The sequence below is a fragment of the Apaloderma vittatum genome, unplaced genomic scaffold (assembly GCF_000703405.1).
Source record: "Apaloderma vittatum isolate BGI_N311 unplaced genomic scaffold, ASM70340v1 scaffold19402, whole genome shotgun sequence".
Lineage (NCBI taxonomy): Eukaryota > Metazoa > Chordata > Aves > Trogoniformes > Trogonidae > Apaloderma > Apaloderma vittatum.
Genome location: NW_009704395.1, coordinates 9,173 through 24,731, shown reverse-complemented (window position 1 = coordinate 24,731; position 15,559 = coordinate 9,173). Strand labels below are relative to the sequence as shown.

The 15,559-nt window shown below is 40.4% G+C and overlaps 1 protein-coding gene across 1 annotated transcript in view; it reads left to right on the top strand.

Annotated features, from left to right (window-relative positions):
• PHF21B (PHD finger protein 21B) overlaps positions 1-14,521 on the top strand; it is a gene marked incomplete at its 5' end in the record, with an annotated part of 39,592 nt that extends 25,071 nt beyond the window's left edge. The window contains 7 exons of the mRNA XM_009865037.1: positions 1,932-2,008; positions 4,726-4,780; positions 8,305-8,327; positions 9,657-9,815; positions 10,844-10,919; positions 11,866-11,969; positions 14,297-14,521. Of these exons, the coding sequence (XP_009863339.1) occupies positions 1,932-2,008; positions 4,726-4,780; positions 8,305-8,327; positions 9,657-9,815; positions 10,844-10,919; positions 11,866-11,969; positions 14,297-14,521 (719 nt within the window). The remainder of the gene's footprint in view (positions 1-1,931; positions 2,009-4,725; positions 4,781-8,304; positions 8,328-9,656; positions 9,816-10,843; positions 10,920-11,865; positions 11,970-14,296) is intronic.
• Between the last annotated feature and the right edge of the window lie 1,038 nt (positions 14,522-15,559).

Sequence of the window (15,559 nt, the reverse complement as noted above, 5' to 3'; positions counted from 1 at the left end):
GGGGATGTTGTCTCTGTGAATACAGCCCTGCCTGTACTCTTTGAATTGCCCTAGGAGAAGACACCTTCTGAGCCTGAGGGGTGGCATATTCCTGTGCCAGTGGGAAAGCCCAGCCAGAATATGCAAGCAGTTGCTCTTCTGTTTTTCTTGTCTATCCAGTTTCCTTCCAATACATCCATCGCTCTTAAGAGTGGTGGCTTAGCCAGTAGTCTTTTGTGAATGCAAAGTTTCAACTTGGTATCTTGGAACTCAGGTCGGTAAAAATCCGTGCAGTGTTGGCCCCTTCTCTAGGGACACAGTGTCCAAGACATGGTTGACAATACTAATATCATTTACTGTAGCAATGCTTAAAGTAGTGCGTGGCCCCTTTTACTCTGTGGGGAACTGATTGACATTTGGAACGAGTGCCTGGAAAACAGAACTATGTGTTGGGAATCCAGTTCCCATGTATTGGAAACATCTTGAAAGCTGGACTGCATCTTACTGTTGGATTGCAAGTGGCAAATAGTGCTCATAACCTGAAGGCCATTTTCTGGTGCTGAGGATGTTCTGAGTTAGACCTTCTTAGTTCAAACATTGATGCAAGATGCCAGACCTTCAGCAGAATCAGATGGTGTCCTGAGTTTCCATTGGGTGTTCCCCTGGTCCTCTGAGCTGAAGAGCTCAGTTCCTCTCAGCCTGAGATATTTACTTAGAGCTTGACTGATCTAGTTAAAGATGTCCCTGCTCACTTCAGGGGGCTTGGACTACATGACTTCTAAAGGTCACTTCCATCCCAAAACATTCTGTGACTCTATGAAGACAGATTGAATGTATCACCATCACAGAGGCATTTAGGCTAACAAGATCCCTCTGGCACCTCAGTGCAGAGTCTAAACTTTGCCTTTACAATATTCTTGTAGGAAACATTTTGGAATAGAGCTTCAGCCCACCTGTGCACACTTTATGTCATGGGATGGATGCTGGATGGCTCTCCTTGCTAAAGTATGTCTGCTCTTACTTTATTATCAAAATACAAAGTAGGCTCTAAAATACATGGTTATAATAACTCACCATTCTGAACCGATGTCAGGAGCTGGAAAAAGAAATTCCATATGAGAGAAATGAGATCCTAGCTCAGATGAAAGTAGTGTTAAACCTGCAGATTTCAGTGGTTGAGGAATCCGCTCTTTCTATGTGTGTTTACAGAAATATGCACGTGGCTAATTGTTGCTAAATGCAGTCCTCTGCAAATACTGACTTGAATAGGTGTTACCTTTTAGCGGAAGGGAGTTCCCTTGTGTTTCACCCTTTTGCAAATAGGACTGCAATTTGATGAGCCTCTTTTTGCACTGTTGTTTCCAGTGACACAAATACACTTACGTCTCAAAACAACATTTTGCATGCTCAGGATTGTGAAGTTGTGTATTTTTAGATGGATAAATCATCACACCCTAGTTAGAACTGAACCTAGCCGTGCTGTTCTGACCATGTTTTTTCTAACCTCCACTTAAGGAAAAATAATATATATTAAATTTAAAAGGATCTCTATGCTTTCATCTGATATGAATTATACGGTTTAACTGCTTTGAATGTTTCATTTTTGTTAATAGCAGACATTGATAGTATTTTGAAAGCTCTCTGTTGCTGCTTGCTGAGTATGCATTTGAAAGGATCACAATAAAAATCTTGCAGGGCAGCACAAGTCCAGCTTTGAGGAAGGAAAAATAAAAAATGCCTGTGTTCTGAATCTTACAAGGAAAAGCTTATTAATGTCAAACCTTGAACTGTAGCAAATATCAATGCTGATGCAACTCAATTACACTTTAGACTGAAACTGAACACAAAGCCCAAGGGGTTGAGGATAAGAGCATCTTGCTTAACAAGTTAGATCTACATTTTTCCCTGATGAATGAGAAACACACAATTCATGTTTCTTTCCATCGTTACAGAAATCCAGAGCAAGCGTCAGGAAAGAAAGAGAAGAAGCACAGCAAATCCAGCCTACAGTGGACTCTTGGAAACAGAGGTACTTTATAATTCACTTTTTTTACCACAGTTCTATTTCATCTCAATAAAAGGCTTAAGTGTTTCCTGTTACAAAAGTATATATGAATGCAGACCCGCAAATTTACTTGTAAAGACATATTGATGTGGATAAGAAGGAAAAGATCTCATCACAGTAGCTAAGCAACAGGTTTTCATCCCACAACATCACTTGCTTCAAATGAGAATTCATCTTAGTTTTAATAAAGACCAAAAGGACTAAATTAATGTGGGACATAATTACTCTTTCACCCACGCAGACAGTCCCTTTAGGTCAGAACTGAAGAACAAAAGTGCTGTGTTACATTCAAACTTGCATCGCTCTTTCTCTTTTCCTATGTGCCAAATTATAAATGAGGAAATTTGCTTTTTTTATTAGTGACATTCATAAAAGGGGTGTGTTGGTTTAAGAATCAGTGTACTCTGCAGGCGGTATGGAAGCCTGCATAATAAATATAATAATGCATAATTAAAAATGAAATGCTCTGGATAATCTCTGTTGTCTGTTACTATGTTAGCAAAATTTGGTCCTGTGTAATATTGGATTGCAAACCTGGTGTAAAAATGGAATATAAATAGACTTCTCCTGAAATTGTTTTTTCTTTGTTTCTGAAATGACATACAAGCATTTATTCAGGTTATTAAAATTCTACCTTTAAAATTTCACCACAGTTTGGGATTACTATTTGAACTACCTACAGGAATGAAACTGACTTGCAGCCAGCTCTCCATTTAAGCCAGACTTCTCTGTGTTCTGAGTTCTTTAAGCCTAAAGAAAGTGATTTTTCTTTATTTAGGTACAAGCAATGCAGAATTTTTGGTATGCCAACATGTCAGATTTCTGGTTTTGTTGGCAGACAGATGAGGCTGAGAAGAAACCCACCACTGTAGTCAAGCTGCGTAGTGGCTTGATTGTTCTTTTTTTTGGAAGTGTTGGGGATTATTATACTCCAGAGCATTTCTGGGCACTTGAATTCTTCAGGACTCCTCAACTTTTCTCTAGCAGCCTCTATGGAGCAAATACTGATAGCCATACATCCAGTATTTAACACAGTAGGAACCTCAGCCATGCTAACACTGAATTTGTAGGGTCTTGTCTTAGACCTTTTTGTCCCGCGGAGTTTATTAAAATACTTGCAGGAGAGTTTTGTGGCTGTAGTCTGATGGGTGTTTGTGAGAAACTCAGTTATCTTGGAGCAGGGATGGAGGAAGCAATGGAGAAGGTCTGCTGCACCCTTAGTTCGTTCTTCTCATTATATCTATTCTCAAAAGCATATCCTGAAGTGGAAGATGTCATGGAGAAAGACATGCCTGTGAAAGAGTCCTGTGGCTGATCAGCTGTGTCCTCATTAGGAGTTGTCATTAAGCGCTGACCATGGGGAATGCCATTCAAGCAAAATGGAGGCAGATGGTTTTACTCTGATCAATTAGCTGCTCAGATTGATTTGCTAATCAGTGAGTTGAGGTATTTTGTGGCATTTCAGGCATTTTGGTGCAGTTTAATTTACGGTTAGTCTACTGAATGATCTTTAATTCATGATTGTTTAAATTGAAATTGCATATAAATTAGACTTTTTATTTGCCAATGCCCCTCAAAGCGGCAGGAGCCCAACATCTGTAGCGGTGATGCTAACTTCCTTGATTACAAAAATGTGATCATGGTCTCATGTCTCCAGTTGCATGTTATGCTTTATTTTTCTTTCTGAGGCTTTTTGCTTTAAAAAAATAATGAGATACCATTCTATTTTCCCACCTTTGGTAGCTTTTTTTTTTCTTTCTTATTTTTCTTTCTTTTTCCATAGGAAATGGTTAAATTTCAGGCTGGGCATTTTTTGAAGGCAGAAGCATCTACTCAAAATTCATTAACAGGCTAGCAGGAACCTGTGTGTAAGAGAACAGTTTACTCACAACAGAATAAATCATTTATTAGCAAAACCCCTCTAATTTTCCTCCAAGCAAAGCCTAACAACGTCTAATGGAGGAAAATGGTACTGTTTCCACTCCTGTTGGACAAGGATTGTATGGCTCAAAGAAACAATTAGGGGTTATATAGACTGTTAATGAAGCCTGTCTTGCTATTGACCAACAGCCTGCGATGGGTTGCATTGAAGGAGTTAAACATCTCAGTCAGATTTCCAGTGGTCTGTATTTGTAAGTTTGAAAATCTTTGGTGACCTCAGGAGACAGAAATCACTGCCAACTCCTAGAGGTTGTATGTATTAACGTCTGAAAGAAATATTTTGCTTAGACCCTAATACGTTGCTTGCAAACAAAATGTGTTCCTGTGATCTGTAGGCAGGTGTCACATAAGGTAGTGACATTTGTCTGAGGGTGAGAAGCCCATCACCACTTCTATACATGCAAATAAAGATGTCATCTCACAGCAACATTTTGTTTAATTTGCTCTTCCCAACCTCTGCAACATATCCAGCTGCCCAATCAATAACATTTGCAATTTACGTTTCTCTCTTGTTAATAAAATCTAATGCACATCTACCTGCTCTGTGAAGAACTTAGAAAGGTAAATAATGCAACTGTTTGTGTGACTGTCTCAGGGGTTAGCAATATTCTAAGTCACAGGACTGGCTTCTGGATAGCCGGTTATGTATGAGGGAAGCTCATGGAGATGGTTAATATGAAATGGCAATAGACAATGAGGGCACTTTTCAATGACACTGTGGTGTTTCTTTTCTCTTGTAGCGGAAACGCCTTGCATCAAATTATTTGAATAACCCCTTGTTCCTTTCAACAAGAGGTAAGCATATTTTAAAATGAATATACTACTATTCTGATGACATGTTAAATATTTATTAGCAGGATTTCATATGTATTACTGCTAGGGTACCATAGGGCATTACTTTATGTAAGGTCCCGGCACTTTTTAGTGTGCAATGAAAATAGATGGTTTTCCTGCAAAAACAATTGAAGGGTAAGGCTAAAGGTCAAAAATCTGTAGAAATGGATCAAAAACGTGTAGAAACGGATCCAAAGTCTCTGCAATCAGCGGAAAATCTCATCTCTAATATTGTGAGCACCATGCAGTGAGAGGACTGATTGAAGAAGGCAGTGTTGCCAACCCCAAGTGCTTAAAAATATGTATTGAAAAATTGGGATTTGAAAAATCATTATTACACTAGAGTTTTCATTTGTCTCTCTTCATCAGCTTTAAGAAACTATTGTTCATCCTCAAGGGCTAGAAATTTATCATACCTTTTGCTTTAAAAACAACACCTGAAAAACCATATAATTTTTCAACAGCTGAAGCCATAAATCTAGATTTGATGGCCTTGAAGATGCCTTCCAATCTTGTCCTTATAAGAACTGCTGAAATTTCATGGTAAACGTCTTGAGAATGAACAACTCAGAGCCATTTGGTGGTGATGAGTGTGAAGAAGTCCAGGCAAAACATGCAACATTTAAAGGCGGCAAAGAGTTGGGAGGTGGGAGATGAAACATGGAGAACATTGAATACAGTTTAATTCTTCAGACGAGGGCCATGTAGAATTTTAAGAAGGGAAAGCAAGAAGCTTGAGTTGGATTTCAGAAATGGAGAGAAAGCCAGTAAAGAAATTCGATTATGACTTTGCCCTTGTGTTCCCTTTATAACTTGGACTCTACTGTGGGTGTGTTAGTGGTAAGGGAAGACTGGTCTTTTTCTAAGCCAAGTATTATTTCAGCATTAGGAGCATTTTGAGGGGTAATTTCAACTGAGACATGAAGTTTGGACACTTTTTCAGTGTTTGCTTGACATCCTCATCAAGTGTCATGTGTAGTGCTTGAAATTTATCTTTTGGGCCCTGCCTTGAATTCCTATGCCGCAGGATTACCCAGCCGAAATGCAGTAGTGCTTCCCTCCGCCTTCAAAACTTCACGTGCTAGGTGCAGACAGTTGGCCTACTTACCATATGGCTCTAATGCATAGGGTCTCAGAGGATAAGAAAGGTTATTACACAGTAAACAGCTATGACTTGCCTATGCTCATGTGAACCCCAGTGGACAGAACATTATTCCTGGCTTAGTTTTATCTTCAAAATTAAAATTATAATTTATTATTTGTCTTATCATAGCACTTGTTTTTCCCATGTAAACACATGGGAAAAAGCAGAAGAGAATAGCAATGTTAGCAAGCCATGCTGTTAGCCTCTTGGTGGATTTCATTTAAGTTGGGGTTTGATATCTCTGGCCTTCTTTCTGCCACATTTCCCCTTTTATTTACAAGTAAGCAGGCAAGTGACAGAGCTTCGCTGATGCGGCTGTCTCAGAGCCACTTGGAAATTAGCTCTCTCTAATTAATTGTTAATTCCTTTTTGAGTCCTATATCTTTGGTTTTTCCAGCATCTGGAGTCTGTGCTGGGATACTCCAACAATTTTAAGCTGGACTTCTTTATAGCAGAACTCCCCACCTCAGTAGGGGTTTGTTAGCCATTGTGCTCGATGCTGTGTAAGCTCTGATCTATAGACAGATGCTGTTCTAGACAGCTTGGCTCTGCAGTGATGTAGTTACCCACCTTCAGTGCAGACCTGACTGCCCTTTCTCCTATAAAACACACCTCAAAAAAGGTGTGAATTGCCTTCAGTTTAATTTTTCAGCAACTGGAAGGCAGAAGTGGACATATTTTAAAGTGTTCAAAAACTTTATAGTAAAAGTGAGCTGAAAAGAGAAATAAACAAAGAAAAAAATCCCTATGAAGTACAGGGAACAACTGTCATTTCCAGAAATGCAGAAGAGAACGGTTCTTGTAAATTTTGAGCAAAATGTCAATTAATCACTACTCATTTATCTGAAAATGTCTTACCTGAAATGAGGTCACATCCCCTGACACGTATCATTTGTAGAAAAGACTCTTCAATTATCAAGCCTCTGTTTTTCTGAATAATGTTTATATCCCCTGAGTAATCATCATGTCATATCATGGTGGTTCTCTGTGTGTGTATTTGTGTATACAAAGTGACATCTACAGATTTTATAAGTCTGTGATTATTTATGGAACTCATTGCCAAAGGATGCTACAGTTGTTGGGAAAATCAGACAAATATATGGAAGAAAAAAAATCCATCTAAGGCTGTTAAATGTAATAATGAAGATGCAAACTCCAGGCTAGGGAAGCCCATAAACTGCTAGCATCTGGAAGGATACTTCTGGAGCAGAAAAATTTATTCTGTGCTCACCCTGTTGTTGCACTCTGTGCGTGAGTAGCAGCTCTGGATACTTTAAGGCCTTTGGTCTAACTTAGGTGACACTGTTCCTTCATTCTTGCATTCCTCTTTCTATGTGTGTGAGGTCTGAATGTGTCTGCATCTTTACGTATATGCATACATCAGGGTATAAAATGAATGTGTAACAGCAGGAAGCGACTCCCAGGTCATCTGTGTCTGAGTGATCACACTGGGGCTGCTGTATTCCCATTGTGATCTGAGAGGGACCTGAAGGACAGAAGGAGAGAAATACTAGTTTGGTTGTCTCTGCTTTAATCTGGAGAAAGGCCTTTGCATCAGCTGTTTGTCACTTGGACAGTGTGCACCAGCCTCTTACAAATCAGCAGCAAGGCTTAGAACCCACAGAAAGCTGTTAAAATATCCCAGTTTTTTATTTTTGGACCAAAGTGTGATGAATTTCACAAATATTTTTATGAAACGCTTGGCCCGCTTTCCAGTGAGCGCTGATGGTTCATGTTCTTACCAGGCTGCGAGTGCAATCATGACAGACGCAGTTCATCGAAAGGTCAGAAAATCTTGGCGTTCTGGGTGGTAGTAGTTTGATGATAAAGAGTTGATGGTAACATAAAGCTCACTCTTGCAAGTAGCTGACCATTTTGGCCTTGAATTAGCTGAATATTTAAGCATGTGTTTAACAGTAAGTCAGTGGGAGCAACTTCATGCTCAAAGTTAAGTGCCTGCTTAAGTGCCTTGCTGGTTCAGGGCCAGACTGCTCATCACCAAGCAGGCTGAAGTCCTTAAGAAAGACTTATTAACTGCTCATATGTGACGAGAAGCTCCGCAAGAAAATCTCTGAGAATTTGGAATAGAATGTGCTTCTCATACTATGACATTTGGGCATCAGGCCTTTGGACTTGGGATTCCTGCAGGGTAAATTTTTAAACCTCAAATGCTAATTCCATGACCTGCTGTGGCATTCTTTCCTGCCTGCGTTAATTTTGGCCCTGTCCTGATCTCCTGTGTCACAGCTTGACTAAAATTACTCCGATAGTTGAGAACTAGCTTTCGCTGCAGCAATGTATTTCCCACTAATCTGTTCTCTGCCCTTCTTTCATATGCTAGCAAATGAGGATCCATTCTGGAAGGTATGTGTAGCAAAATTTGTGTATTACCAGTGTCTTTTCTCATCACCGTATAATTCAGTGCTTGCCTCTGATTATTGTAGTCCCTATCAAGGTACAAAATTGCGATATTCTCATTGCCTTTAATACTGCTTGTGTGGAACATTAAATCTCTGAGCCCCTAAGTTAGAATTTCAAAGAGGTGAACTCTTGGTCTTTCATATGCAAGGCTTGAGTTTAATCCCTTTGTAGGGAGAAATTGCTAGTCCAGATTTGTGCTTTTGATGAAAAATCTAAGAAAAATCAGTAACCATTCTAGTTTGTATAGATTAAATCTCTTTACGTTAAGGTTAAAATAAAAACTTTTTGAGCAGGTAATTTCTAAAGAGTAGTATTTGGAGAGCAATTTTTGACAGGACTGTGTTAAAATTCGAGATATAAGCCTGACTAAAACTATCATGAAACATTATAATTAATAACCCTAAAAATTAAAATATGCTTTTGGAATTAACAAAGGTACAAAATAATTATTCTGCTTCCTGGAAAAGCACTAGGAAAATTTAAGTTTTTTTATAACAATTCACAAGCCATGAGAGTTTCAAAATCAGTATCTCCTTATTAAAATGCACTTAATTATACAAAGAGTAATTAACGTTGCCACCAGATTAGCATAGCAATTTACTACATGACATTGTAACTTTGTTGACGAGTCTTAGTTCATTTTATGTATTGCTGCAGACAAAGTACTAATCATTCTTGTTGGAGAAGGGTTGTCAGAGCAAGTCTGAACAATTAGTGCCAGGGAGAACAGAAGGACAGAGGAGCCCTCTAGAGGAGTTCACAAGTGAGGGTACTGAGCAAAGGGTTGTACCCCAGCATATCGTTTTCGTAGCTGCTCTTTGAGGCAGTGGGCATAAAACATGGAGCTGTGCTTCTTCTTCAGAAGCTTTTCTCGTTTGCTTCCTTCTGCTTTGGACTTAAAGGGCAAGTGATCCATATACCGACTTTGACCCATGCTTCAGAACAAAGCTGCACATGGTGGTATGAGCGTTGGAGCAACACATTATCAAAACCAAGTGAAGTAATTCCTATATCACAAGCTGGTAATGTTAGTTGACTCCCTCCTGTGTTTGATTAGTTGGTTTTTATTTCTATCTGTTTCAATTTATCCAACTTGCTTCTGGCTTGATTGTTTGTATTTGTTGCTCTCATACACCATTTTATCTGCCGTCTCCGACAGCAGCCAGGGTCCTTTTGACAATTAGATTTTGTGTTTGAATGAGCCTATCTGCTCATTTGAACACAAGTTCTCAAATGATTGACTTTACTCAAGCCATCCTTCTTCTCTTGCAGAATGAGATCCATCATGATGAGCACTGCACTGCTTGCAAGCGTGGTGTTAACTTGCAACCCTGTGGCACGTGTCCCAGAGCATATCACCTCAACTGCTTGGACCCGCCTCTCAAAACTGCCCCCAAGGGGGTTTGGGTCTGTCCAAAGTGCCAACAGAAGGTAAGCTACATGAACCATAGCATGCCAAGAAAAGAAAATGGCAGAAACCTCAAATTCTTCACGTACCACAAAACTAATCTAACCTATGGTCACAGCTTAGGGGACTACGTTAACTACATTAATACTGAGAGGCTTTTAGTAAAGGTTGCAGCATTTGTTTCTGGTATTTTCATCGTCCTAGGGTTAGCACATACGCTGAGTGACTTCCTTCCCTGTAATTGCATCTGGTGAGATTTGTCTTTTTAAAATGTCTTTTCATTTCCTTTGTTTCCCTGCTTTACAATAAAGCCAGCAGGATGTAAGTTGCCAGACAAGTAATGTAAATCTCATAGATGAGGGAGACAGTGTCAGAAGGAGACACTGTTCGCCAGTGGATATGAAAGCTTGAGAAGAACACTTCTTTTTCTTTAAATCATGTTTATTACACACAACTATTGATCATAGTTGTGTCAGAAATGCTAATTTGTCTAGTTGCTGTGAATAATGCTGATTGCATGAACAGGAAAACAATTACTAAAACACTAGTGTCACTAAATTGTAGAGTGGAGGCTTAGATTTTGTGCCTTAGAATTCTTTGTGCTTAGCAATGAGAACACGGTTATGTTCCTTTGAAAATGTCAAGGAGGGGTTCTAACATACAGTTGCAGAGAGTAGAGCAGCCCAGGATTAGATCCCCCCAATCACGTTTTCAAATGGACCAGCTACTTCTCCCATGCTGAGTAGACAACACTCCTGACAGTGTGGAGATCTGCTTCTCAGGGGCTGAAGAAGGTCTGCGGGCCACAGCAACAAGAAACAGCGGATTTGTTACCCTGTTTTGGCACTGCTTCATAGTGCTGTTTATAGTGTAAAGGAGGAAGCCCCAATGGAGACAGCTACTCAAATTATTCTCTCGTTACTTTTCAGCTTGTGAATTCTGAGACAAGGATCCTAGATCTGGTCCTGCAGAGCTGTGAGGCTGGAGGAGGAAAAACATTGATGTGTGCCTTTGCAGAGTCCTAACTTTTTATTGTTTCCTGGGCTTATAGGTGTTAAAGAAAGATGACAATGTGCCATGGACTGGAACTCTGGCTATTGTTCACTCCTATGTTACTCATAAAACAGGTAGGGATTAACACAGCTATTGACAAGGGATTCCCTGCTCCTGATGGGCGCTGCCATTTGAGTCCTTCATAGCGCTAATATTCAAGCAGTGCCATAATGCTACCAGGTATGATGGCATTATTAAGCAAAGGGCCATGAGGGGCTGTGACTGGGAACAGCAGGTCGCTTTCTGTCCCCTTCCTCTCGATCTGCTCCTTCTCTGTCTTCTCTCTTTAAGGAAGCTGAGAAGGATCTCTTAGAAACTTCACTCTGTGGAGAAGGCTGTTATCAAAGTGGGTGCCCTCCTGTGAACAGGGCTGAAAACAAGATTTTGAGGCAGAATTATATGAAGGATGAGAGGCAGAGAGACACGATCAGGCTAGGCAGAGCCATGTCACTGGGTACATAGCATGATACTGGACTCGTATCTCATACAGCAATATCAACCTCAAATTGTTTTGGTACTATTTGGGATCACAGTATCAGATGTCATATGATATCTGTGCGCTGACCATTACTCTTTTTTAGTTCCATGTTACACTCTTACAGTGGGCTGTTTGGATCTTTAGATCACATTTGTAAGGAGCTTTGCGGAGGTCTGGTACTGTTATGACTGTGCTTTTCAGCCAAGATTGCTAATTATTGCCATTCCAAGTGGCTGAGCTGTTCGTAAATACCATTCACCTTTTTCTTGGAGACATCCAGGACCACATGTGGTCCAACGATTAATTCTAATTCATCTCAAAGCTGCGCTATAGCTTTTGGGTTGTCCAGCATGCTAGCTGTTGATGTAGATGCACGCGTGCGAGCAGAAACTTCAGTTTTATTTGGCTGTACCTGCTGACAAAAGGCTAATGAGACCTGAAAATCACCATTCAAAATACGTGCTTCTTTCTGTTGTCAAGTGCACAGTTTTGCCTCATGTCCTTTTCTTAACTTTTGCATTCTCAATCTTATTGTTCTGCAGTCAAAGAAGAAGAGAAGCGAAAGTTATTGAAGAGAAGCAGTGAACTGAAGAGTGAGCACAGACAGTTAGAAGAAAAAGATCGACTTCTGAACAATGCAGTGAAGGTAGGACACCTAAATGGGGACACAGAGGTTCCTGCAGAGAATTTATACCCGAAAACCTGATATTTTGTGGCTATAAAATGATCTATGCTTCCAAGCTACAAGTGTTCAAGTGTGAATGTGTTTCTCTCCAAGGAGAAAACAGGTGGATTTCCTTTATGCACAAAAGCAAGCTGCTTTGACAGACTGAGGAGGAGAAATCACCTGAATTTCTGTTGCACACCAAAAAAACCCCACAAAATAGTTGTGGCTGTGTTCCTTGTAGTACCATACACAGCTCTGATCTTCCCAGTGACTTTTAGGCACTTCCAATCTCCAGGTGAAAAGTTTAGTGACAGGTGTGTCCTCCAGTGGTAGCTGCTTGTCCATTAGCTCAAAACTCTTGAGATCAGGTAGAAATATCCACCTTTATTTGTCTCAGGGGCTGAATGTTGTAATAACAGTCACTCCGTGGCTGGAAATCGGTCCACAGTAATTTTTTTCTGGGAAATTCTTTCAAAGCTAAATGTTGGTTGGAGACCTCTCCAACACATACCATGCTATGAGGACCAGTCCCTGAGAGTAATGAATGGGCTGGGTTCAAAGCTGTAATTCCTGCCCTCCGTGGCTCAAGGAATGTATTTGGGGCTACCTCACCTCAGGCCCACTCTTACAGGGTAGCTGTCAGCTTGCATGGCAGTCTCAATAAATATTTGAAACTTCCTTACCTAGAAAAATGGAAGTGGCAGCTGCAGGAGTAACTGGTCACTACTTGTTTTACCACTGCAGTTATCCAGAGGAGGCATTTAAAATATTTACTACATTTAAAATAGAGCAGAAAGAAAACCAATAACTTATTAAAAGACATCACAGCGGGGAACATTCCCTGTAAGTCTGTGTAGCCACCATCAGCACTAATGGAAACACACATATGTATGAAGAAGTGACTCTGGGGTGCGGAATATCTTTACCAAGTAGGAAAGTGCAGTGAGATGAGGTGTTCAGAAAACCAAAAGCATTTGGGGATACAGTCAGCTATCAGGTGTATGTCAGGGCTGTCAAAATCATGAAGATTTCTACCTAAGCAAAATTGGGTTCTTTCACTGGGCAACACTGTCTTATTTAAAGATAATATCAGCCAATGATTATATTTATCAGAGATATATCCCCTTGAAAGGCGAAAAGCAATTAAAGGTGTTCCAACACAGAGCAATTCCATTTCTGACATTTGCCTTAACAGACATTTACATTAAAAACAACACTCATAGACACCACAGGTGGAATGGTATTATTTGGTAAAAACAGAACATGATTTATCCTTTGCCTGAAGTTTCATCTGTCTAAACTAAGCTTCGAGCAGCTCCACATAGTTGTTTTTTAAACAACTTGACTTTCAAATGAGCATTTCCCACTTACCCAGGACTGGAGAATCCCCCCACCCCAGGCAGCCAGAGAGGAGCAATCTGCAGAGAAGTAACCAGTTTTGCCAGACCCTTGGGACCAGTGGGAGAAGGCAAATGGATGGTTCAGATAGTAGAATGGCCACCATCCCTTTCCTTCTAGCAGATGGGCTCACGGTTTTGGACTGTCACATAGTCCCTCGCAGGCCAGTTGATACTGTAGAGGATGAGATGTTAGCTGCAGCAGTATGTGGATGGGGAGGGAAAGGGCAGTTGCTGGTTCTTCCTTATCTCTTTTTGGAGAAGAGGGAGATTTGGGATGCCTTTGTTTGGCTCCTGCTCTCGTGCTCATTTTTCACGTGGGTTTGTATGGAACATTTCAAGTGATCGTGGGATGCAGTTTGGCCACTGCAGTGGTGTAACAGTAGTGTCTTAGATCAAGTTTTCTGCCAGAAAGATATTGATATCATGCACAGAGACTTCAACTTACCTTCACAGTACTGACTCCCTAAAACGTGTGACACGTACAAAATGCATCATGGTGAGGTTTCTCTCTCAAATGTTTATCAATTCCTTTTAGTAAGATTTAGAGACCTCACTGGTGCTTTCGGTACTTTCAGGTAATACAGCTATTATGACCCCGTGCCAGTAATCTCTCTGGAACACAGAAGGCATTTCTGACGGGCTGTCTACGGGATGAGGTCAGAAACGTCCTCTGAATGTGTTTGGACGGGGATGAATATTGTTACCTTAGACAGCTGCCGCAGTGTATGCAGCACTGGTGATTACTCCATTCGTTAAGCTGTGGTTTTGCTATCCCCAAAGGAGAATATATTTCATTTGAGCAGGACGTGCACTCAAGACACAAAAGGATGTTTGGAGAGATGTTTGACACCAATTTGGATGTGTTCTCAGTCTTCCTTTCTCTCTCCCCTTCTCTTTATTTGACAGAAATGCTTAGAGCTAAAAACCAGCCTGTTGGCCCAGCAGAAAGGGACTCAGTCATCACTGGAACGTCTCAAAACCCTCATTAGACTGATACAAAACGAGCAGATGATTCAGGTTACCATGACGACCACCACCACCTCCTCCCTGCTAACTGTCCCCTGGATCAAACCCTCCCCTGCCTCCGCTGCCATGCACAAAGCCTTGCAGCAATCACAGGGTAACAACTGACAGAGCCGGCTGCGAGAGAGTGAAGGAAGGGGGGAGAAAAAAAACTTTATACACATGCGCAGAGGAGAGATTAAACTGAAACAAAGGAGAGAAGGAACAAGGAGTTTTGATCGGCGTAGAAACTTGCAAACCAATCGGCCCAGTTTGTAGGTCACTGTGGCAGCAGGTTCCCACGGAGCGGTCGTGCTGCAGTTTTGTATTTGCAGAGACCTTCAGCGCTTATGAGATTTTTTTTTTTTGTTATGTTGGCCTTAATGTATTTATGACTGAGGATGAAGAGGAGAAAGTATGGCCGATAGGAAGCGGGATATCCTTTTGTGGGGGGCAGACAGGTTTCCAGTTCTGCTTTAAGGGGGAAATGTTCAATGCAAAGTTAGTGAGCTAGTAGAGATGTAGTTGGGCTGAAAGCTGTAAGAGGGAAATCGGTGAGATGACCAGAAACTGAACTACTTGGGACTCGACATGGATTCTTATCAGAGGAGCAAAGCTGGCCCCGTTGATTCAGGTGACCTGGAGATGGGGCCGTCTTGACTGGTACGGCATCGTGAACACTCACAGAGCCTTCGAAACAAAAGATCTTTCTTTTTTTTTTTTCCCAGTATTATTAGAGTTGATAATTGCAGATATTTAAATAAAGAAACTGTATGAAGTTAGCGTTTCCAGTAAAATATTGAAGTATTTTCATGCTGATGCTTCTGTATATGCGTTCCGAAGTATTTAAAAAAGTATGACTGTAAAACTCCTTACTTTTTTGCAGGTCCTTTTTACTTATTTTGCTATTGGTGTATTTTTCTCATGGAGTTTTTGTGCAAGATTTAGCATAAACCATAATAGTGGATATCTTTGGCAGGTTGGGTTTCAGTTTTTAGAGAGATTATTTCGGGGGTTTACTTTTTTGTTAATTTTGGAATTTTTTTTAAAGAAAAAAAGCAAATAAATATTCTGGTTTTTTGTTTATTGCCAGTACAGATAATATGCCAAAAAGATAACTTTACATTTTTGTACTGCGTTTTTATTATTAAATATATGTAATGTGAT